General features: G+C 44.3%; 1 protein-coding gene across 12 annotated transcripts in view; it reads right to left on the reverse strand.

Moving 5' to 3' along the window:
- DLG1 (discs large MAGUK scaffold protein 1) overlaps window positions 1–26,252 on the reverse strand; it is a 329,809-nt gene that overhangs the window by 292,792 nt on the left and 10,765 nt on the right. For all 12 annotated transcript variants that reach the window (XM_033958212.1, XM_033958211.1, XM_033958209.1 and 9 more), the window contains exon 3: window positions 16,186–16,352. Coding sequence is in view for 11 of the 12 variants with exons in the window: in XM_033958211.1 (XP_033814102.1) it covers window positions 16,186–16,352 (167 nt within the window). In the remaining variant the exon portion in view is untranslated. The remainder of the gene's footprint in view (window positions 1–16,185; window positions 16,353–26,252) is intronic.

Genomic DNA, 26,252 nt, shown 5'->3' on the forward strand with positions numbered 1-26,252 from the left:
TGCTTGAGGAAGCTAATGGCATGACTACACAAACATTACATACCTGGTTGCAGGAGTTAAAGCAGGAGATGGTGGGTGTTCGCCAGGATATTCAAACCACCCTAGCAAAAATTAAAGCTGAAGTGAAGGAACTCGGAGGATGTGTGGCAACCTCGGAGAACCACAGATGGTAGAGGAGGTGAAGGCGAATCAAGGCTCTGTGTAAGGCCATGCTGTACTTATTAATGACTTATAAGTGTCGAGTGGAGGATCTTGAGAATTGCTCAAGACGCTGCAACTTAAGATTTAAATGTATCCATGAGACTGAGACTTATCGAGACAGCGTTGCAGTGATGAGATAAATCTGCAGCTCTTTATTAGAAATTGAGGATGCTGGTCTGCCGGATTGCATACATATTCAACAGGCCCAACGCAGCCTTGGGACCCCTAGAGGGTTGAATGTTAGAGACATAATTGCTTGCTTCGGGGACTTTGGAATTAAGGAGTGCATATTGGCTAAAGCACATCGGATGACCGACTTTTGTTGGAAATCCATTAAAGTTGGTATTTTTCAAGACTTGGTCTGGGCCACCCTACTAAAAAGGGAGGACTTCAGACATTACACGGCTCCTCTGGATGGAGGGGCACAAATATTGCTGGCTTTCCCCATTTGAATTGTGAATTACCATCAATTGGAAATCTAAAAAGATTCAAAATGTGAAGGAAGCTTGGACTGTGCTGCGAGAGCTGGGTTGTCGCAATGTCCCAAGGTGGAAAGGTTGAGTGAGGCCTCTGTGGAGCCTTGAGCAAACAGGGCCTGGGAAAAAAGTGGTGCAACTACTACTACTACTACTACTATTAATTATTTCTATAGCACTACCAGATGCACACAGCGCTGTACAGAGTCAAAGAGTAAGAGAACAGTCCCTGCTCGAAAGAGCTTACAATTTAAACAGGCAAGACAAACAAGATGTCATGGATAGAGTTAAGGGGAACAGTTAATCAGCTGGCTGGGTTGGAGGGCAGAGGAGTAGAGTTAAGGATTGAAAGCTATATCAAAAAGGTGGGTTTTCAATCTGCTTTTAAACAAGGGAAGGGGCTTGACAGACAAACTCAGGAAATTTATTCCAGGCATAGGAGGCAGCTAGATGAAAGGAACAAAGCCTGAAATACAAGCGAAGAGTGTGTCTAAGTCTGCCACCTGATGGCCAGGACTGAAGTTCTTTGAACTGTTTATGGTTTGCTTGTATTTCCTGATGGAGACAGAATAGTTGTGGTGGATGGGATACTTCATATACAGTTGATATATGAATGGAGAATGAGTAAAATTGGGATTATGCAGCAGACTGGGTGGGATTTCATCTCCTTGAAAAACAACAGCTTGAGGTGCTACTACAAGCTTCCAAGGGTAAAAAAAGTCACAATACACATGAAGCTGAAAGCCACTCCGAGTACAATACAGTAAAACCTTATATTGCAAGTAACTTGCTATGCAAGTGTTTTACAAGACAAGCAAAATATTTTATTAAATTTTAACTTAGTATACACATCACAACTGAGCCAATGGTTCTTCTCTCTCTCTCTCTCCAACACTACAGGAGTGTCATGACTTCTAAACAAGCAAGGACTTCCAATTCAAGTACATAGAGTATTTATATTAAAGTTTTGGGGTTGTGGAGTTTCCATTATTTCTTATGGGGAAATTTGCTTTGATATACGAGTGTTTTGGATTACAAGCATGTTTTTGGAACAAATTATGCTCGCAAACCAAGGTTTTACTGTACACTTTATATCATCACACTTGAAAACAGATCAATGAAATTTACTTGGGATTACTGCTCAATTGGCACTCTTGGCTATGTTAATTATGAGGCTTCCAGCTGAGGTTTTCAGTATACTCATAAATTCAGCCTAAGGCGGCAGCTAATTTACATCCCAAAAACCAGACCTTTTTGCAGGCTGAGGACCAAGCTTATGTATTTTCCTAAAAGGTTTTAATTTAATAAGTTAGGAGACCTTTCTAAACTACCACCAAAGTACTATAAACTAAATCAGACAGGATATTTGTAGATTTAAGCGGTCTTTAGTTTTCTGTACTTTTTTAATTTAGAGAAATGAGAACCTTCTTTTTCAAAAAAGACAGGGGGCCCAACATTCAGCACTATTTAACCAGCCGCGAATAGCTAAATATTTAGCCAGCTGAGAACCAGCCATCCATCAATGCTGAACAGGAGATCGCCAGTTATCGCCTGCTGAATATCCCCTTTGGTCACCCACCAATATTCAGTGGTGGCTGGCTAAGTTCAATGGCTAGATAGACCCACCTTATAAGAAGATAATACCCATACTGGGTCAGACCATCTAGATCAGTATCCCATCTTCACAGTGGCCAATCCAGCTCACAAGTACATGGCCAAAACCCAAATAGTAGCAACATTCATGCTACTGATCCCAGGGCAAGCAGTGGCTTTCCCCATGTCTGTCTCAATGGCAAACTATGGACCTTTCCTCCAGGAATTTATCCAAACATTTAAGCCCATCTATGTTAACTGCTGTTACCACATCCTCTGGTAATGAGTTCCAGAGCTTAACTATTCTCTTGAGTGAAAAATATATTTCCTACTATTGGTTTTAAATGTATTTCCCTGTAACTTCATCTTTGTGATTTTTGAGAGTAAAAAAATAGATTCCCTTGAACAGCGATGATATCAGCTTAGCCAGCTATATCTCAGCCGACCAACAAAAACAGAAATTCAATGTTGCCAGATAGTGCACCAGCATTGGATTTCTGGATTCAGTGCAGACCACAGGAGACAGCCAGTTTGATCTTCCCCAGTCTGAATATCAGGTGGACTATGTAATATCCTATGTGAACAATGAGTGAGTACAGACAGCAATTTTCCATATAAAAAGTTTATGGCGTTGAGTACTATAACTGGGTGCCAAGTAGTAGATACCACAACACCGCCGCCGCACCTTTTTAAAACCCCCCAACACCCCCCCCCCCCCCGCCCACAGCAACTTGTTGCAAATAATCTGGTGGTTCAGCGTGATCTCTCCCTCACTGTCTCCTCGTATTTCCCAGCCAGTGGCGCGGAGATCAGGAACAAAGCTTTCCGTGCTCCTGCTTCAGGACTCGCAAGAACTGATCGCAGCACGGGCCGACCTCCATGCTCTTCTGACCTCTGCGGCGCTCGCTGGGAAATAAGAGGAGACAGCTAGCCAGAGAGGAAGGGAGGGATTTTAAAAGGTATGCGGGGGTATGATTAAAAAAGGTACTGGGGTTGCTAAAAATGATTTGCAAAAAACAAACAAAAAAAAAAGGTAGTGGGGGGTACGTATGGGGTATGGGGGGATGATTTAAGGTACTGGGGGGTATGTGGTGGGGATGAGGGGGATGATTTAGGATACATGAGGGGTATGGGGCCTGCCTGCCTGTCTGTCACTAGGCCTGCCTGCCCTGTGCCCTGTCCCTGCCTACCACTAGACCACTAGGGGAGACAGGGTACAGAGCCTGGCAGGGAGAGGAGACAGGGTGCAGAGCCTGACAAGGAGTATGGGGTTGGGTACAGAGCCTGGCAGGGAGAATTTGGTTCAGAATGGTTTTTTTTTCTTGTTTTCCTCCTCTAAATCTAGGGTACGTCTTATGGAGTGAAAAATAAGGTATGTTAAAATTTAACATGTTAAAATTTTAATGCGTTATCACAACACATTAAACCTACAGCACTACTCATTATATTTTGTATCTAACTAATAAAAACCATAAGAAAATTAACAGCAGTGCTAAATGTACACTGCCTTAGGTAAATTTATTCAAAAAGGTAGTAAATATATCCAAATAAACCTGTGCAGGCTGACACTTAACTTGATTAAGCCAGAGGTCTTATGGATTCTTTTAATATAAGAATTTTTGATAGTTATTTGAAAGTGGGCAACATTCAAATTCCGACTAAGATGGAGATCCAGTATTTGAGAATCTGTTTCAATTCCCTATTAACTTTGAAACCACAAATGAAGATGCTCTTAAAGTTGGGTTTTATAATTTATTCTATTACTTCATCTCAAGCCATATTTTATGCGAAAAGATCTGCGATTAGTTCTTTAGATCTTGTTATTACCCATTATACCTGGGGTGTCAAACTCAATCACATAAGGGGCTGAAATCTAAAACACAGGCTAAGTCGCAGGCCAAATTTTTTATTGAGATACTTAGTCTTAGTAGAAGTATAGATCCTTCCTCACCCTGAGACACCATTTCAGCAATTCACCTGGTTATTTTCACCTCATAAATGTTACCATACTTAATCCCAATTTTATTCAAATAGGCATAGGCCTATGTTTTGGGGGGGGCCCCCGAAAGCTCTGTCCAGATCCTGCACCCATACAATATATTACTGGCAAAAAACATCAGTTTGGAAAACGCATAGAAAGACCCGTCGAGCAACAGATTGCAATTCACAAGTGGTGTATCTTATAAAATGTCCGTGTGGTCTTCTATATGTAGGGTGTACTGTTCGAAGTATAAAAAACAGAATTGGGGAACATCTAAGCCGGATTCGTTCTGGAGTGCAAGAAGCCCCTCTAGTGGCACACTGGACAAACCAGCAACATGATCCTGCAGATTTAAGGTATTCTGTTTTGGATACAGTCACCAGCACAACAGGAGGGGACATCGCACACACTTTGTGGAAAAAAGAGCAGAAATTGATTTATTTTTTAAATTTACTCCATCCGAATGGACTTAACAAGACTCAGTGGATAGCTTTCCTTTAAAGAGTTTACAATAGCGGTTTAACAAGGTTGTCAGCGTTGTTGAAAATTTTCAACTTTACTGTACCATTCTGTACAAGTTCAGCTCTCTGCAAGTGACGTAAGCACGTAGTGCACCTCCCCATCCTTTTAAAAGAAGGATCGGATGTTAGCGTTCTTGTCGGTTGAAACAATCTTAGACATAAGACATAAGAACGCCTTCACCGGATCAGACCCTAGGTCCATCTAGTCCGGCGACCCGCACATGCGGAGGCCAAGTCAGATGCTCCCAGATGGAGAACCTGATTACCTGTATCCCTCAATGTGTTTTGCAAGGAGGTTTGCATCCAACTTGCGCTTGAAACCCAGAATGGTAGTCTCCGTCACAACCTCCTCTGGGAGAGCATTCCAAGCATCCACCACTCGCTGTGCGAAACAGAACTTCCTGACATTTGTCCTGAGCTTGCTGCCCCTCAGTTTCAGTCCATGACCTCTTGTCCGTGTCACATTTGACAAAGTGAATAGCGATGTTTCTTGTACACTTCACAAAGATATGTTAAGAACTATTCGTTTTCCAAACTGATGTTTTTTGCCAGTAACATATTGTATATAGCACTGTGTAGTGGGCATGAATGAGTGTCCATACAACAGATGCTGTTTTTGAATACATACTTTTTGCGTTGCAGATACAACCACACTACCACGGAGATAAACCAAACCGGAGACTAGTTAAGCCTCTTACATCAATTGAAACTTTAGTTCGGGTCTCCTGAAGCAGATTCCGAAACGGGGCCACGTTGGGACCCCTAGAGGATTTAAAAGATAAGTGGAGTTTTTCCTATAACCGGTGATATCTCTCTCTGCATGCATAAGAACATAAAAAGTGCCATTTCCGGAACAGACCCTAGGTCCATCAAGTCTGGCGATCCGCACACGCGGAGGCCCTGCCAGGTGTACCCTGGCATAGTTTTAGTCCCCATATCACTCTAAGCTTCTCATAAGGAGATGTGCATCTAGCTTACCCTTACCTATGTCACCTTATGCCACTCATAAGGAGATGTACATCTAAACTTACCCTTAAACCCTAGAATGGTGGATTCCGCAATTACCTCTTCTGGGAGAGCATTCCAGATGTACACCACTCGTTGCGTGAAACAGAACTTCCTGATATTTGTCCTGAACTTGTCCCTCCTTAGCTTCAGTCCATGTCCTATTGTCCGTGTCACATTGGACATTGTAAATAATTTTTTATCCTGCTCTATTTTGTCGATTCCTTTCAGTATTTTGAAAGTCTCGATCATATCCCCGTGCAGTCTCCTCTTCTCAAGGGAAAACAATCCCAGTCTTTTAAGTCGTTCCTCATATTCCAAGTTCTCCATGCCCTTTATTAGCTTCGTTGCTCGTCTCTGCACCCTCTCGAGTATTTTTAAATCCTTCTTTAGGTATGGAGACCAATGTTGGACGCAGTATTCCAAATGTGGTCTGACCATCGCTCTATAAAGCACAGTTACTTACCGTAACAGTTGTTATCCAGGGACAGCAGGCAGATATTCTCACACATGGGTGACGTCACTGATGGAGCCCCGCAGCGGACAGCCTCAAAAGCAGACTTGCTTGAAGATCTCTATAAGAGCTTCCGAGTGCTGCACTGCGCATGCGCGAGTGCCTTCCTGTCCGAATTAGGGCGCGCGTCTCCTGTGAGGATCCTCAGTTCAGATACCTAGCTAAGAAGCCAACCAGGGGAGGAGGGTGGGTTGTGAGAATATCTGCCTGCTGTCCCTGGATAACAACCTTTACGGTAAGTAACTGTGCTTTATCCCAGGACAAACAGGCAGCATATTCTCACACATGGGTGACCTCCAAGCAAAGCAGAATGGGATAGAGGGAGAGTTGGCAATTTAAGAAAAAAGATTTTGCAAAACAGATTGGCCAAAATGGCCATCCCTCCTGGATAAAGTATCCAGACAGTAATGACAGGTGAATGTATGAACCGAGGACCAAGTGGCAGCCTCGCAGATTTTCTCAATAGGAGTTGATCTGAGGAAAGCTACAGATGCCGCCATTGCTCTAACTTTATGGCCTGTGATTCAGCCCTGCAGAGGGAGACCAGCCTGAACATAGCAGAAAGAGATGCAAGCAGCCATCCAGTTGGAGATGGTTCGCTTTGAGATAGGACGTCCCAACTTATTTGGATCAAAAGAGATGAAAAATTGAGGAGTTGTTCTGTGAGGTTGAGTGCGATGCAAATAGAAAGTCAAAGCACGCTTGCAGTCCAAAGTATGGAGCGCCACTTCTCCAGGGTGAGAATGAGGTTTTGGAAAAAATACTGGCAGAACAATAGATTGATTGATGTGAAATTCTGAAACCACTTTAGGCAAGAATTTTAGATGAGTACGGAGGACCACATTGTCATGGTGGAAAACTGTGAAAGGTGGATCCGCAACCAAAGCTTGTAACTCACTGACTCTTCGAGCAGACGCGAGGGCAATCAAGAAAACCACTTTCCAAGGGAGATATTTGAGATGAGCTTTATCAATTGGTTCAAATGGAGGTTTCATCAGTTGAGCCAAAACAACATTGAGATCCCAGACCACTGGAGGCGGTTTAAGTGGTGGATGAACTTTAAAAAGTCCTTTCATAAATCAGGAAACCACAGGACGTGCTGATGAAAAGCAGCAATCGCACTGAGATAGGCTCGGATAGATGTATACTGAAGTCCAGATTGTGATAAGTGAAGTAAATAATCTAAAACAGAAGCCAAGGAGGTAGACATTGGCTCTAGTTGGCGGGTGGAACACCAAGCAGAAAATCTAGTCCATTTCTAGCCATAACACTGTCGAGTGGATGGCTTTCTGGAAGCGACCAAAACATCTTGAACAGACTGAGAAAATTGCGAGGAGTCTGTCTTGTAGAAAGGTATCAAGCTGTTAAGTGTAGAGACTGCAGGTTGGGATGTAGTAAGGAACCTTGACTCTGAGTAAGCAGAGAGAGAAAAACTGGTAGAAGCAGAGGCTCCCTGGTGCTGAGTTGAAGTAGAAGGGAATACCACGGTTGTCTGGGCCACCGAGGAGCTATCAGAATCATGGTGGCATGTTCTGTCTTGAGTTTGACAAGAATCCTGAGAATCAGCGGAAATGGAGGGAAGGCATAGAGAAACTGACCCGTCCAATCCAGGAGAAAAGCATCTGCCTCGAGACGCTGGGGAGAGTATATTTGAGAGCAGAACTGAGGCAGCTTGTTGTTGAGGGGGGACGCAAAGAGGTCTATCTGCGGGGACCCCCATTGAGCAAATACCTGACATAGAGGCAAAGAATTGAGCGTCCATTCGTGAGGTTGTAGAAGACGACTCAATTTGTCCGCAAGACAGTTGTGCTGACCCTGAATATATGCAGCTCTGAGAAAGATTTTCTGATGAATGGCCCAATTCCACAGCTTCAGAGCTTCTTGACAAAGGGGGTGAGATCCCGTACCTCCCTTTTTGTTAACATAATACATGGCCACCTGGTTGTCCGTCCGGACAAGTACCACACTGTCATGAAGAAGGTGTTGAAAAGCTTTGAGAGCATTGAAAATCGCTCTGAGTTCAACAGATTGATATGACAAAGACGGTCTGCATGAATCCAAGGACCTTGGGTACAAAGCCCGTCGACATGGGCTCCCCAGGCATAGGTTGACGAATCTGTCGTGAGAACCTTCTGATGAGGGAGTGTGTGGAACAGTAAACCTCTGGAAAGATTGGAAGAGAGTGTCCACCAGTGGAGAGACTGCTTCAACAAAGGAGTTACTGTGATTTGTTGAGAAGGCGGGTCTGTAGCTTGTTGCCACTGAGATGCCAGAGTCCACTGAGGTATGCGAAGGTGAAGTCTGTCAAAAGGAGTCACGTGAACTGTAGAAGCCATGTGGCCGAGCAGAACCATTATTTGTCTTGCTGAAACTGATGGGAGACGAGACACTTGATGGCAGAGGTGAATGAGGGTATCTTGACGTGGTGGAGGTAGAAACACTCTGAACTGGACAGTGTCTAGAGTGGCCCCAATGAACTGGAGAGACTGAGATGGGGTCAACTGGGATTTTGGAAAGTTTATTTCAAACCCTAGACTTTGGAGGAACATAATGGTCTGTTGGGTCACTGCAATAACTCCTTGTTGAGAGGGGGCCTTGATAAGCCAGTCATCCAGGTATGGGAAAACTTGAAGACCTTGGACACAGAGGGCTGCAGCCACCACCACCAGGCATTTCGTGAAGACTCTGGGGGACGAGGCGAGTCCGAAAGGAAGAACTCTGTATTGGAGATGAAGATTCCCCACCTTGAATCGAAGGTATTTGCGAGAGGCTGGATGAATGGGGATACGAGTGTAAGCCTCTTTGAGATCCAGAGAGCAAAGCCAATCTCCCTGATCCATCAGGGAATATAAGGTCGGCAAAGAAAGCATCCGAAACTTCTCTTTGACTATAAATTTATTGAGGGCTCTGAGGTCCAGAATGGGTCACAAATCCTCCATCTTCTTTGGAACTAGAAAGTAACGGGAATAAAAACCCATGTTCTGTTGGTTGAGAGGAATCTCCTAGACAGCTCGAAGGCGAAGGAGAGCCTGAGCTTCCTGAAGAAGAAGAGGAAGTTGTGACGAATTGGAAGGACACTCTCTTGGAGGGTGATCTGGAGGCACCTGAAACAAGTGAAGAGAGTATCCCTCTCGCAGGATGGTGAGAACCCAGAGATCTGAGGTGATCATCTTCCACTGGGGATAAAAATGGTGAAGACGACCTCCTATGGGCAGAAGAGAATTCTGATGCAGGGAGGTTGGCAAGCTCAGACTGGGAATGTCAAAAAGACTGAGCTGGTTTAGTTGCAGCAGGAGTCTGAGCCTTCTGCTGACGTTGTTGTTGCTGAGGTCTTCTAGGCGGAGGCCTGGAGAAAGCTGGTGTCGTTTTCTGAGGATAACGGCGCTGTGGTTGTTTGTATGCTCGAGCAGGAGGAGTCTTAGGCTTGGGTCAAATCAGGGAAGCAAAAGAGCGCTCATGTTCAGAGAGGCGCTTGGTAGCAGCTTCAATGGAATCATCAAAAAGTTCAGTCCCTTGACAAGGTAAGTTGGCTAGACGGTCTTGCAGATTGGGATCCGTGTCAACAATGCATAGCCAGGCAAGACGATGCATGGCTACTGCAAAGGCAGAGACTCTAGAGGAAAGCTCAAAAGCATCATATGTGGCTTGCAACATAGTCGTAATTGAGACAAAGTTTTAAGGATCTGTTTGAACTCTTGAAGATGTTGACCTTGAAAATCCGGGTAAAATGAAGGCAACAATTTCAGAAAATGGTTAAAATAAGTTGTAAAAATATAATTAAGGATTCTATTAGCCATCATGGAATTCTGGTATAATCTGTGGCTAAACTTATCCATGGTACGACCCTCCCTGCCTGGAGGAACCGCAGCATAAAGCTTGGATGGATGAGCTTTCTTTAAAGAAGATTCCACCACCAAAGACTGATGTGATAATTGAGATTTCTCAAAGCCTTTGCAGGGTACTGTGCGGTAGCGGGATTCCAGTTTGGATGGAATAGCTGTAATGGAATAAGGAGTTTCCATATTCCTCATGAAAGCTTGTTTTAACACTGGAGTCATAGGAAGCCTCAAGGTCTCCTTGGGTGGATGAGGTAACTCCATGTCAGCCAAGTATTCTGAGGTATACTTGGAATCAGAGTGAAGATCCAGTTGGAGGGCTTTCCCCATGTCGAAGACGAACTTGGCAAAGGAAGCAGACTTCGAGGTCGAGGCATCCTCTGGAGAAGGAGTGCGAGACCGAGGAACCACAGAGTAGGATGGAGAAGCCTCTCTAGAATACTGAGACAAAGGTTCAGAGTCCAGGCGCACAGTGATTGAAGAAAGCTGCACTCCCTATGTGTGGTGGAGTCAGTGAATGCTTGCGCTTCAAAGTCCTCAATGGTGGGGTCCCCGGGGTTTGATGCACAGAGTGGATCGAGGCAGGAGGGGAAGATTCCCTCAGAGATGGTCTCGACGAAGGAGTTCTTGACCTCGATGGACTGCGAGGAGAAGCAGCCAAGGTAACAGCGAGACGAGACTTATGTTTAGATTGAAAAGTCTCGGTGGCTTTGGACAAACAAGGCATAGAAGACTCAGTATCCAGGGATGGCGAAGGTTTCTGAGGCAGAGGGGTCTCTTTTCAAAGTTTGGAAGCAAGGTGCCTCGAATGCCTTGAGCGATTCTTCGATCGAGGTTGAGGAGACATCGTCCGAGGAGCAGGTGAAGAGTCACTGGATGAAGACCAATGAAGTGTCCGAGACCTGCCTTGAGGTGCTTCGACAGGAGGTTCAGACTGCTGCTCAGGCTGGCTCGAAGGAAGCAGGATCGAGGACGGAAGAAGCTGAGCCACGACCGAGGTGATCTGAGTGGTCAGAATGGCCTTCAACATGTCCTCGAACATAGGTACCGAGACAAAAGGATCAGGTCTCAAAGGTGCAGCAGTGCGCTCCAAGGAGGGCGACCTCGAGGATGAGTATTCCCGATGCTTGGAGGCACGCAAAGCCGGAGGTCTCGAGGAGGCAGCCAGGACTGAAGACACGGACTGGGATGCCTGAGACTCTGGTGGTTTCTTAGGGATAGTACCTGAAGGAGAGACAGGAGACTTACCCGTGGAAAATGACTTCATAGGAGGTGCCGACGAGGCCTTCGAGACCGAGGATGTTGAGGTCGAGGCCTTAGCGGGGGCAGAAGCTGGCGTCGAGGACGAGGGCTTCAATGCCAAGGCAGGTGCCGAAGCAGAGGTCTTCGATGTCGAGGCCATCCCCGAAGCCGAGGTCGAGACCTTCTCGGGCGGTGGTTCCAAGGTGCCAAAAGGTTGGAGGAAATTGGCACAGCGACAACGAAAGGCCCGAGGTTGAAGGGTAGCACAGCACAGACAATCTTCGGGGCAATGCCCGGGAGCCAACAGACCATACACCGACTATGGGGGTCGGTGATGGAAATTGTCTTGCTGCACTGGCTACACCGTTTGAACCCGGTAAGAGGCCAGGACATGGAAAAAATAAAGCCCGACGTACCGACCAGGGTGAGCGGTTGGGCCTAGGCCCAAAGGCCACTGACCGGTGAAAAAAAGAAAAAGACGAATAAATTAAGGTTTTGTTTTTTTTAAGAAACAGAAGAAACACGAACACAGCGACTTAAAACAAAAGAAGAAAAAAAGCCGCGGTGAAGAGAAAGCAACGAATGGCTGCAGAGCTGAAAAGAAGACGTCTTCTCGGCTCCGCGGAAAACGTTGAACTGAGGATCCTCACAGGAGACGCGCGCCCTAATTCAAGCGAGAAGGCACTAGCGCATGCGCAGTGCAGCACTCGGAAGCTCTTATAAAGATCTTCAAGCAAGTCTGCTTTCAAGGCTGTCCGCTGCGGGGCTCCGTCGGTGACGTCACTCATGTGTGAGAATATACTGCCTGCTTGTCCTGAGATAAAGCAGCAGTATTACTTTCTCCAATCTACTCGTGATTCCCTTCTTTATCATGCCTAGCATTCTATTTGCGTTCTTCGCTGCCGCCGCGCATTGCACCAACGGCTTCAGGGTCCTGTCGATTAATACGCCCAGGTCCCTTTCCTGTTCGGTTTTAACTATACTTGTGTTCTTTATTTTTTCTGCCTAAGTGCATCACTTTGCATTTTTCCACACTAAACTTCATCTGCCATTTATCTGCCCAATTCTCCAATTGGCTCAAGTCGCTCTGGAATTCCTCACTGTCCTTCTGCGATTTGATTGCCCGGCATAGCTTTGTGTCACCTGCAAATTTGATGATCTCACTGAATGTTCCATCCTCCAGGTCATTTATAAAGATATTAAATAAGATAGGTCCAAGTACCGAGCCATGGGGCACACCGCTAGTCACAGTCTCCCAGTCTGAGAATTTCCCATTTATGCCCACTCTCTGCCTTCTGTTCTCCAGCCATTTGCCTATCAATCTTAATAAGTTTCCTTCTATTCATGGCCTTGCAGTTTCCTAAGGAGTCTTACATGTGGAACCTTGTCGAACGCTTTCTGAAAATCCAAGTATATAATATCCACCGGTTCTCCATTATCAATTTGTCTGTTCACTGTCTCAAAAAATTTAAGTAGGTTCAATATGAATCATTTATAAAGCAATATAATAATTATCACAAAGAAAAGAAAATTTAACTAAGAAGAAAATTTAAAGAATACACAGTGTCTCAGAGAGTGATTCAACATTCAAAGTTCGCAATGACTGGACGGTAAACCTACCCCAAGAGTAAGGGTTCCCCTTCTCTCTTGGAGTTTCACATCTCTGAGCGGACCAAAACATCTTGTTGATCACTCACTGGGGGCATTTTACTCATAGAGGTCAGTTTTATGGTTTCACACATATATCCATCTTTAGTATTAACTTTTAACATTCAACTTTCTTCCATTTTTCTGCTTTCTTATCAAAATCTATCTACTTTTCCATGTCTTCCCTTCCCATCTATCCATGTGACCCATCTCCTCCTCCTTTCTTCTCCCCTATTCCCATCTATCCATAACAAGCATTTCTTCTTATCTCTTCCCTGCGGCACTCATTGCTGTGCACCATCTTCTCCCTCTGTCTCCCCTTCCCCTCTTTCCCTGTGCACCATCTCATCCCTCTCCCATGGTCAGACAACTCTGTCTTCCTCCTTCCCCCTCATATGGTCTGGCATCTTTCTCCTCTCCTTCTTATAGCTTGGAATCCATCTCCTCTCCCATGGTCTAGCATCTCTCTCTCCTTCCCTCCTTCTTCCTGAGGTTTAACATCTCTCTCCTCTTCCACTTTCCTTTCTGCGGTCTAGCATCTCTCCTCCCTACATTTTTCTCTCTCCTCCTTTCCATGGTCTAGCATCTGTCTCTTTCTCCTTCTTAATTCAATGGTCTGACATCTCTCTTCCCTCCTTCTCCTGAATCTGACATCTCTCCCTTCTTTGAGTCATCTCGCCTTCCTCCCAGTGTAACATTTCTCCCTCCCTCCTCTCCACCACCATCATGTCCAATAATTCTCCCCCTTCCCCATGTATACCATCTCTCTTTCCCTCCCACTCCACACACCTAGGTCCAAGAATTTTCTTTTTCTCTTCCCTCACTCACTGGCAGCATCTCTTTCCCTCCCTTCCTAACCCCCAGCCCTTGCAGCCTCAGTCCTTCCCAACCCCCTCTCAGCCTGCGCATCTGTCCTTCTTTCTTTCCCAAACCCCCCCCCCATGCAGCATGTTCTTCACTCATTCCCAACCCTGCTCTTTCAGCTGAATCCTATGGTACAACAGTCCCCAGTTCCTGACTCTCCCATCTACCACCTCCCGGCCACTGAAATTTAAAACCTTCAGGCAGCTGATGCAAAACCAGCCTCCCACTGTCAGCCTGCCCCGGATGTGTTCTTTCTGCAACACTTCCTCTTCCCATATAGGCAGGACGCTGCAGAAAACACTTCCAGGGCAGGCCAACAGCAGGAGGCCAGCTTTGCGTTGGCTGCCTAAAGATTTTAAATTTCAGCGGTGGATAGGTGGTAGGTGGGGGGAGTCAAGACTCAAGGATATTCCTGGAGAGTGTAGTGTCAGGCGCACAGTCACCACAGGCCGGATTCGGCTGGCAGGACTTCTGTTTGACACATGTTTATTATACAGTACAGTAATGCTATATATTTAAGTCTTCCAAATCAACATTTAAAAGCTCTGCAAATACAGTAGTACCTTGGATTACGAGTATAATCCGTTCCAGGAGCATGCTCGTAATCCAAAATGCTCGTTTATCAAAGCGAGTTTCCCCATAGGAAATAATGGAAACTCGCTTTGATGCGTCCCCCCCCCCCCCGAGAATCGGCATTGCTCCCCTCGAAGGCCCCCCCCTGCGATCCGGCACTCCCCTGCCTCGAACCGGCACCCCCCCGCCACGATTGGGCACCCCCCCCCGACACGATTGGGCACCCCCCCGACATGATCCAATATCCCCCCCGACATAATTGGGCACCCCCCCCGGCCGCTTCTTACCCTCATCTGGGCACTCTTGAAGATCGGCCTCCTCGTCTGCTGGGCCTTGAGCATCTGAGCATGCTCAAGGCCTGTGAGTTCACGTTCACGTTCAGATGCTCAAGGCCCAGCAGACGAGGGCCGATCTTCAAGAGTGCCCAGATGAGGGTAAGAAGCGGGGGGGGGGGTGCCCAATTGTGTCGGAGGGGTTGGATCGTGTCGGGGGGTGCCCAATCGTGTCGGGGGAGTCGGATCGTGGCGGGGGGGGTGCCCAATCGTGTCGGGGGGGGTCGGATCGTGGCAGGGGGGTGTCGGTTCGAGGCAGGGGGGGTGCCGGATTGCGAGGGGGGTGCTCGTAAATCGAGCCATGCTCGGTTTCCGAGGCACCGATTTTGCAAATGTTTTGCTCGTCTTGCAAAACACTCGCAAACCGGTGCACTCATAAACCGAGGTACAACTGTACTGCAAAATTCTGCTTTAGGGTGATATCTGGCCTCCACAAAAATATGCATATTAATCTTTACTGATTAAGCTGCAACTAGTTACCAACTGAAACACAATTTTAATTACTTTCAAACATTACATGGTCACTTTGTGAAGCATGATACAGTTATCTATAAAGTTAGAAATAACCAGACTTTATTCTGGAATGTTCAAGAACGGATAAAGTTTCCTTGCAGTAAGAAGCAAGCAAACATTCACCATAAAAACCTAGCATACATTTTGTATTGTACAACTACAGTTTCTAACATTAGGTGTTTATTTGTTCATTAAGTTTTCTTTTCTTTTTCTTACTCCATTTCCTAGTGTTTTTTGCTGCACAAATGCATTGCTGGTTCTTTTCTAGCGGAATCAAATATATACATTTATGCAGCTGAAGAGTCATCAGCAAAGAACTCAAAAATAAAACAAGGTAGAGCAAAAGAGTACAAGACCAAGGGCTCCTTTTATCAAGGTGCGCTACGGGGGTTAGCGCGTCAGACATTTCATCATGCGCTAACCCCCACGGCACGCCAAAAAACTAACGCCTCGTCAATGGAGGCGTTAGCGACTAGCGCAGCAGGCGGCTGAACAAGCGGTATTCCGTGCGTTAACACTGCATACCACACCTTGATAAAAGGAGCCCCAAGTGGAGGGTTTCAGATTTTTATCCAACACCTATTTTACTACTTTTTTTTTTGCTCTAGATGTATTTAATTGGTGCTTTATCAATTAAAAACTAAAATCTAAAGCCCCCTGTATTGCATGGAAATAGAAGGATAAGGACCAGAATACCCATTTAATTGCCCAATTTATTTTCTTGTGTCTGTCAGATTCCAGTTGATCTCTAGCTTTCCCCTCACCTCTTGCTAGTAGGTATTCTTTGTGCTTAACCAATATATTTTTTAAATTTATTTTGCATCCACCAATCTGAACATTACCTTATAAAAGACAAAAGTTTAAATCAAATTTAAGCTAGAACATACCTCTGTGCTTGGACTAAGGCTGCTCTGTAGTGTACCTGAAGTTACTGTTGTGCTTGGAAGGCTGGCAAATTCCCATGCATTCACAGGTTGTACTGGTTCAGATGGCTTTGCATTATCTATACATTTTGGATTGTCCAGTAAGGTCACTTCATAGAACTCTTGAATATCTAAGGAGGGGGGAAAAACCCTTTACAGTTAAACAAAAACAGCTTGCAAGCTGATTAAGGTCACATAATGAAAAACAAGATAAAGTGTGCTTTATTAAAATATTATATAATAACCAATGGACACTTTTTAACAATCAAAAACTCAATGCAGACTCTTCAGAAGCTAGACTTCCACAGTCCGACTAATCAGCATTTCAGCACCTTTCTTCAACAACAAAATTACATAGTTTTTGGTTTGGGTTTTTTTTTGGGGGGGAACAGAACTACCAGATCTTTGGATCTATAGAGTTTGATAAGGAACTCTTAGGAGATAAAAAATGGATAATCTCCATTTGATATAAAAGCCTGACTGAAGATAGTAGTAGAGAATCCTTTTATGGCAAAAATGAGGAGACCTGGCTGTAGCATTTTTTACTAGATGAACACCTTGCTACTTGCAACTACAGAACAAAAATACCCACTTTTATTTTGATTTAGATGGCAGGATTCTAATGCATGTCGTCTACTTTGGATTTGAACTTGTCCTTACATTGACAATTCTTGGACTGAAATTTTTCTAATTCCCTATGTTAAAAGGTAAAACGAAGAGATATGTGTTTATTAGATATGCTTCATGATAGCTTTGCTTACTGAGAATTATATTGCTCACCAAGAAAACCAGTCTTGTGGCTAAGAAATGTAGATTAAAATCCACAGGGGCCGATGCAGAAAGCCTCCTGGTAGAGCCAGTTCAGCACAAAGCTATCATGAAATTATTGCTCCAAAAAACATACTGCTATAAGCAATGATGATGCAAATTACTGCAGCAATTATAAATACACAAATCATTGTGAAATGTCATCCTTCTTGTCAGTGAGCGCAAAAAAATAATATGCTGGAGGAGCTCAGCTGTAGTACAAGCTGAGTGGTACAACAAACTGGTTTTTTAAACCAGTTTCATGAGGATTGTTTTGAGAGTTCTCATATTTCGACACATTGATCTTTTTAACACAGTAGACCCCCTGATGCAGGCATATCTGCCAAAACATGGTCCGTGTCGGGTCATTTAATAAAGATAACTCTATTGTTCCATTCTGCAAGGTTCTTGGTGCTTTAATTTGATTCTTCGTCAGTGCCTGAAGGCGACACAGTAACATAGTAAATAACAGCAGATGAAGACCTGCATGGTTCGTCCAGTCTGCCCAGTCACATTCATTATTATTCAAGAAAAAAAAGTTGCCAGAGGTCTACATCAGCTCCTGATCTCCATCCTCTCCTGCACAACTTGACCTGACCCTGCTCAACTCTCAACAATATTTAGAGATGATACATGGTTATAACCATCATGTTTGATTGCTTATATGTGTTTGGCATCGTCACTCCAGAGTTTTTTTTGTTTTCTCTGGATTTTCTTCTTTGTGGATATTTTGGGGTTAATTCCTTTTGTTTTTTGGTCTAAAATTCAAGGCAAAGATATTAAATGTCCTGTATTTATATAGCAAGGCTCATTAAAATTGTAACTGTACAGGGTCTAGTTTTGAAACACTGGCTGAACTATTTATAATGCTCTCAATTACAGATTGCACTTCTTGGTATGTGTAGGGGGAGGTCTGAGGTTAGCATCTTGAATGTATCGCAATGCATCATGTTCAAACTTAGTTTCTCCTACCCTATGCACAGAATTAAACCAGATATTACTGTTTGTCCCTGTAGTATAGTTTATGCCTAAGAGTTTGATTTTCTATTTGTTTCTTGATATTACATTCTTTCCATCACTCTTCATCCACCTCCCCTCCCAAGTCTAGCTTGCTTTCTTTCCTTTAGACATTCTTACTTTTGTAAGGCCTTTGGTCTGGGCCCAGGGATAGGGATAAAAAATATATTTAGTCTAAATGGGAACTCAGTTATTCTGCCTGCTCCCCTGCCCTCGCAAGTTGCCCTAAACCACACAAACCCAGGGAAGAACTCCTCATTCTATCCTATGGACAAAGCAGGAATACATCTTCTTGCCCAGCAACATAGACCAATAAACCCTCCACATCCTCAGTACGGCTAGGATTTAAGGGGACAGAGTCAGAATGGATTCAGCCAAGGGAAGTCAGGAAGTCTTGCCTCACCAATTTGCTTCATTTATTTGAAGGCATGAACAAACATATGGATAAAGAACCATTCCACAGGTCCATGAATAAAAATATTCCCCCAAATTACTCCTTTCATCCCATCCTATGAAAGAAACATCATTCTTGAGGCAGATCTTTATAAAAAAAAAAAGAAAGCTCATGTGTATTTATTCTTTGAAGATATCTGAAAGCTTTTATCATATACTTTAGAGCAGTGTTCTTCAACCGCAGGTCCGCAGGGCTGTCACGTCCATTGGGCCCAAGACAGCGTTCTTCAGCTGCCGGTCCATAGTGCGATCAACGTGGTGTCTTCAGGCTGGCTCCCTGAGTGCTGCAGTGCAAAAGCCGTGGGAAAAGGCTCCTAAGCACGGCCTGCGCCTGAACCAGAAGCCTTCTCTCTGACATCGCATCGTCAGAGGAAGGCTTCCAGGTGAGGAGTGGGACATGCGCGAGGAGCCGCTGCCCACAGCTTTGTGCAATGCAGCACTCAGGTTGCCGGCCCGAAGACACTGCATTGATCACACAGTAGACCGGCACAAAGATAACACCGGGGGGCAGGCTGGAAGGCAAAACATATGGAGGGAGAGACAACAACGGTAGGGGAAATGCTTTCATTTTTTTATTTAGTGATTGATTTGTCTGTTCAGGAAAAAATGCATTTGTTTCTTTTCCTCTGGGGTTGCAGTCTTGCATCTTAGGGTTTATTTGTAAATATTAGTACTTTTAGTTTTTGGTCCTGCATTTGCATGGGGTTATCTGTTTTCTGGTAGGAATTAATGTTAAAAAGCATACAGTGTGCTTTGTGTATTTTAATTTGTGTTGTTAATACAATTATGTTGTGTGTATATATGAAAAATGAATGGAAAAAATGGTGTTACAATTAATACTATTATGGGGGCGGGGTCTGGGGTGGAGATTGAGTGGAGATGGGCACGACTTAGCCCAGTGTTCTTCAATTGCCGGTCCGCGGACCAGTGCCGGTCCACAAAATATTTTATTTCCGCCGGTCCATAGGTGTCAAAAGGTTGAACACTGCTTTAGAGCACAGATTCCCATATCTTTTCTGGGGAACCTGCAGAGCAAATGATAGAAGCAACTACCACACTTGCGACACACACAACATAACCATTCAGGAACAAAAAATGTCATACCCTTTGGTCAAAATCTCATAGCATCACATCAAATTAGAAGGTGGTAATGGATGAGCACCCTAAGCACTGTCAGAGGAAACATCAATAAAAAGGTAAAACGGTATATAAAATATACACAAAAACAGACATAAGGCCACCAGAAAAAGCAGCAACTCCATCTTAGATGGTCAATGAAAACCAAAGATACACTATCACACAGGAAACTTCATGCAGAATACTGATGCCATAGCAATTTTAGATTTGACCATTTAGCAGCTACAGCGATGTTTGTCTGAACTGTACTAAATCTGTCAATCTGATGCTTCCCAGCAGCAATAGATGGAGCTTTAAACAGCTCTCCACAGCTCTTTGCACTTGTAAGCACCAGTGAAAAAGTTCAGCTCTCGAGGGTTGAAAAGAGTTTAGGTTTTCAAGATATTCCTAATATACTCGTATATACAGTTGGGGTTGTACACATGTAGATCTCTCTCATATATATTCATTAGGGACATTCTGAAATCCTGACCCGTTTATGGTTCTTGAGGACTAAACTTGGGCGCCTCTGCTGCCAGGGCCAGTCCAACTACTAGGCAGACTAGGCATCAGCTTAGAAAAACCAGTGTGGCAGTGACATCATCTATGGAAGACTCAATTGTGGATCCTTGAGCCCCACACTGGCTGTGATGAAGTTTTTGTAGATATGTAGACTGCTGCACCAATGCTGCTCTGGAAAAGGAAGATGCTGGATACCATAGTGGGGGAGGAAGGAAGAAAAGGAAAGGATATTCAACACCTCTGGGGGAGGTAGGGAAGAGGAAAAGGCCTTGAGCTGCCACTTGAAGTTGAGCCACATTGCTAAAGGGTCATCTAGGGCAGTGGTCTCCAACCTTTTTCATGTAAAGGTCTGTAGTGTGAATACAAGAAAGCTCTGAGGGCCATCAAAAGATTTCAAGCTTACACATACTATTAATTTTTTGGACCACCTTGACCTGCTTGTTCAGACTGGGTATTAAACATCAATATTATTAATTTTTTATTCTACAACACTTCTAAGCATATAATTTAAAAATTCACTTTATTTTGGATTGTCAACAGTAGCAAATTCCATAAATGAGACACCTGAGTAACACACTTAAGTGTTTGTTTATAGTTACATATCAAGAGGGCAAGATTGAAATTAATGTGCTTACAGAATTTGAAGTGCATTTCAGGACATGCAATGGAAGACTTCATGGGTTGCACATTGAAGACTACTTATCTAAGGTGTCAGATAAACTTACAGCAGGCAGAGCAACAATGAGCCTTCTCTCCTAGGTCATTTAAATGACAGATTTTACGGTTGACTTTTTGTGACCCTGTGGCAAGTTACTTAGTTTGTTTCATTCATTCAAACAGCACTGTGATCCTGTGTGACAGGTTTGTGGCAAAAGTCGTACCTTCACTGTATGGTAACTTTTGTTTCTGAACTGTTTTCTCTAACATATAATGATGAATATTTCATAACCATTTATTTATTTACTAGCATTTTAGCCTGTTACATTAACGGGTGCTAGAATATGTCTGTGTGTCTTTATTTCTGTCTCTCTCTCCCTCCCGCTGTCTGTCTCTCTCCCTGGCCCCCTTTGTCTGTCTTTCTGTGTCTCTCCCTGCCCCTGTGTCTTTCTTCTTTTCTTTCTATCTATCTGTCTCTCTCCCTGCCTCCTATGCAGCAGCATTTCTCTCCCACCACTTCCCTGTGCAGCAGCAGCGTTTCCCTTATCTCCCTTTCCCTTCCCGTGGTCTGGCCGGCTCCCTTAGTCCCTTACCGCCCCCCCCCCCCTTCCCTTTCTGCGGTCCTGACAAACCTTCCGATTCCAGCAGCGTCTGCAGCACTCTACACATGCTGCTTCGGGGCCTTCTACTGCCCAGCAAATCAGGGTAGAAGGCCCCAAAGCAGCGTGTGTAGAGTGCTACAGACGCTGCTGGAATCAGAAGGTTTCAGGACCCGCAGCCCTTGCTGGACCCGAAGCAATCTCTGGGGTTTTTTTTAAGTCCGTTGGGGGAGGGGAGCAGCTCCTCTCCCTTCCAGCTCCGTGCTTCTTGGCTTTATCCTCCAGATGGCAAGAGCTGCCGCGGCCAACAGGCTCCGCACCGCCGCGCGCATGCGCACGCCTACCTGCGGGTCCCTACAGTGCACGGAAAACGGGAGCACGCAGGTGGGAGTGCACATGCGCGCTTAGGGCTTTATTATATTAGATTTTAAAAACTACTGACTATGACAGGCAATTTTGTAGAAACTTGGTCATCAGGCTTCCTTTGGGGCCTATTATTGGACCAACAAAGGACTTTGAATATAAAGGTGCCACTGTTGAGAAGTTCCACAACTAAAATGCATAGCAATTTTCAGCCAATTGGATTTCAGGATATCCATAATGAACATTCACGAGATAACTTTACATACAATGGAAGAAATACATACACTCAAATAGTCTCAGCAGAACCTGACTGGTAAGGGGAGGGGCAGGGCTAAAGAGAGGTTTGGGAACCCTCTGCACTAGAGAAAAAGTAAAGTTCTTCAACACACACACATTCCAAACAGTACAAAATTTATTATGACCTACACAAATTTTCTATTTATCATCACATCATACCTGAGATGACATTTATGTTGCCATTATTCTTTCCATAATCTGCAAGACATTCTATCCTCGCTCTGCCACCCAAGGCAATGCTTTAACACCCTTAGGGCTCACTGGAATGCTATACTCTCTCACCCACCCCCTCCATACGCAATCAGGCCCTTATCTTTAGGCTCATATACGCTGCTACTATCCAGAGGACTAGGTAAACTGAAGCCAGCTTAGAAAATAAATCCTGCCTAATAATGCTAATATTGAAACTGGAAGGCAGGTGCAGCTTGTCTAGGGAAGAATTTACACCTAACCTAGTCTTGGGTTCACCATTCATTGGCAATAAGAAGGCTGAGGAGATGAGTTCTGTGCACATGATGATTTACTGTGGCATGACAAAGCAGCAAACAGAAGCATGATATAGGTGTGTTGTCTTAACAGCAAATTTGTTATAAAGATTCATCATCTTAAACTAATGTTTTCTCTAACAAAACCTAAATCAAAAGTATCAAAGTCGGCTTTGTGCGTCCAACCCCAAAAGGAAAGTATTTCGGGCTGACCCTGAGCCAAGAAGGAAAATAAAACCTCAGTCTTATAGCCTTCTGAGTAAGGAATGACATCAACTCCAGATCCAATTCCAAGGAAGATAGCTGCTTCACATATAAAAGATTTATTTCCGCTCGCTGACTCCAGCCTACAAAGTCCTCTGGAAGGCAAAAAACATATATGGATCTAAAGATAAGGCCCTAATGGCAAATGGAGTGGTGAATGGAACAATACAGTTCTCCAGCGAGTCCTAAGCACTTGACCTATACTTCACTTACTTCCTTGACTCCCCCTCAGTTATACAATCAATGTGGTGCAAAGAGAAAGAATCCCATGGGTAATTTTAACAGGGTTTGTAGCAATATTTAAAGAACTATTTAACAAAAACAACTATTTGTGCCTGCTTTTTCTGTGGCTAATTTTTCTAAATGTAGTTTTGAACAAGCTATGCATGTTAGAAACATAGAAAATGACGGCAGAAAAGGGCCTCAGCCAATCAAATCTGCCCACTCTAATGACCCACCCCCCCAACTTCACCCCCAAGAGATCCCACATGCCTAGCCCATTTTTTCTTAAAATCTGGCACGCTGCTGGCTTCAATCACCTGCAGTGGAAGTTCATTCCAATGATCAACCACCCTTTCGGTGAAGAAATACTTCCTCACGTCACCATGAAATTTCCTGCCCCTGATTTTCAGCGGATGCCCTCTTGTGGCCGTGGGACCTTTAAGAAAGAAGATATCTTCCACCTCGATATGGTCCGTGATATATTTAAACGTCTCAATCATGTCTCCTCTCTCTCTACATTCCTCGAGTGAGTATAGCTGCAATTTACTCAGCCTTTCCTCATATGTGAGATCCTTGAGTCCCGAGACCATCCTGGTGGCCATTCGTTGAACTGACTCAACTCTCACCACATCTTTTTGGTAATGTGGCCTCCAGAATTGTACACAATATTCCAGATGAGGTCTCACCATGGATCTGTACAACAGCATTATGACTTCGGGCTTCCGGCTGACGAGACTTCTGCGGATACAACCCATCATTTGTCTAGCCTTGGATTGGCAGTTTTCATATCTTGATTGGCAGTTTTCATATCTTCACTAATGATGACTCCTAAATCTCGTTCTGCTGTAGTCCTAGCTAAGGTCTCACCATTTAGGGTGTAAGTTCTGCACGGATTTCTGCTGCCAAGGTGCATGACCTTACATTTTTTAGCATTGAAGCTTAGCTGCCAAGTCGAGGACCAATGTTCCAGTAAGAGTAGGTCCCGCATCATACTGTCAGGCAAAGTGCTTTTACCTACTATGTTGCATAGTTTGGCGTCATTGGCGAATAATGTTATTTTACCTTGAAGTCCCTGAGTCAGGTCTCCTATGAATATGTTAAAGAGGACTGGGCCCAAGACCGAGCCCTGCAGCACTCCACTGGTCACCCTCGACGTTTCGGAGAGGGTACCATTAACCACCACTCTCTGAAGTCTACCGCTTAGCCAGTCATTGACCCATGCAGTTAATGTTTCTCCTAATCCCATCAAATTCATCTTGCTCAATAACCTGCTTTACTGAAGTCCAAGTGCATGACGTTCAGGGACTCCCCCATATCCAGCTTTCTTGTTACCCAGTCAAAGAAGCTGATTAGATTGGATTGGCAGGACCTTCCCTTTGTAAATCCATGTTGATGGGGATCCCGTAGATTCTTCTCGTTCAGGATCATATCTAATTTATGCTTAGTGTTTTCATGAGTTTACTCACTATTGATGCGAGACTCACCGGTCTGTAATTCGCAGCCTCCATCTTGCAACCCTTTTTGTGGAGTGGAATGACGTTAGCTTTCTTCCAATCCAACGGGACTCTTCCTGTACTCAGGGAAAGATTGAAGAGCATGGATAACGGTTCCGCCAGGACATCACACAACTCTCTAAGCACCCTGGGGTGTAGATTGTCCGGTCCCATGGCTTTGTTCACTTTGAGTTTTGATAGCTCACAGTAGACGCTGCAGGGTGTAAACTCGAAATTCCAAAATGGGTCTTCTGAGCTTTGCTTTGCCTGCAACTGTGGACCAGACCCCGGCACCTCGCAGGTAAAGATTGAGCAGAAGTATTCATTTAGTAGTTCGGCTTTATCAAAATCCAGTTCTACATAATTCCCGTCCAGTTTCCTAAGGCGTACTATCCCATCTGTGTTTCTTTTTCTATCACTAATGTACCTGAAGAAGGATTTATCCCCTTTCTTAATGTGCTTTGCTAGATTCTCTTCTATTTGAAGTTTGGCCTCTCTGACTCCTGTTTTGACAGCGTTAGACCTGGCCAGATAGTCTTCTTTTGCCTCCCTTTTTCCTGATCGTTTGCAGGAAATAAATGCTTTTTTCTTTTCTTTAACGAGGTCCGAGATCTCCGCAGTGAACCACTGGGGTTTATTGTTTCTCCGTCGTTTGCTTACTGTTTTTATATAGCGGTTTGTTGCTTCGTGTAGGGTAGATTTCAGGGTTGACCACATAGCCTCTACATTATCGGTTTCAGCTTGGTTTTACAGTGCCCGATGGACGAAATCTCCCATGTGTTTTAAGTCAGTGCCCCGAAAGTTGAGGACCTTTATTGCTGTGTTTGATCTAGTGAAACCTTTCCTGAGGTTGAACCATACCATGTTGTGGTCGCTGGAGTCTAGCATATCGCCTACCGAAACCTCTGAGACGCTTTCTCCGTTGGCAAGTACCAGGTCCAGTATCGCCTAATCCCTAGTGGGCTCCAATACCATTTGTTTGAGTCGTGCTCCATTCATGGAGGTTAATAGCCTTCTGCTGCCGCTGGTTGTAGCGGAAAGTGTGTTCCAATCTACATCGGACATGTTGAAGTCCCCTAACAGTACTGTGTCCCCACGCAAAGTGATGATCTCTATGTCTTCAATTAATTCTATATCCTTGTCTTCCTGTTGTCTTGGAGGTCTGTATACCACACCAAGATACAGGCATTTGTCGTTTTCCCTGGCCAGGTTCACCCAAAGGGATTCCCCGGTGTACTTGACATCTGTGATTCTGGTAGCTTTGATGTCTTCTTTAGTGTATAGCACTACCCCTCCTCCTAACTTGCCCTCTCTGTCTCGATGAAGTAAGTTGTAACCTGGTATAGCCATATCCCACCCATGTGGGATATGGCTATACCACATGTTGTTCAAATCTTCACCCTCTTTTTGTCCCCAAGACTCTCTTCAGGCCATTATGTTCGTTTTATTTGTGAGCAGGTTAGGCAAAATTCAAAGTCCTGATTTCCATGTGTATAAATATAACAACTCAATCGTTTAGATAAGATACAACAAACAAGAGAATGAAGACCAACCATAAAAAGGCAAGGACATCAGAAACAACCTACTAAAACCTATTAAAAAAAGAGAGTAATTTGTCTTGATTTTTCTTCTACAGCAAAGCATTTTCTGACGATGGAAGACATTGTTATCAACAGTATATGAAGTCTTGTATTCCTATTTGTATGGATATATGTATGTTCTGGTTATATTCTCTG

This window comes from Geotrypetes seraphini, chromosome 9 (assembly GCF_902459505.1).
Source record: "Geotrypetes seraphini chromosome 9, aGeoSer1.1, whole genome shotgun sequence".
Taxonomy (NCBI): Eukaryota; Metazoa; Chordata; class Amphibia; order Gymnophiona; family Dermophiidae; genus Geotrypetes; species Geotrypetes seraphini.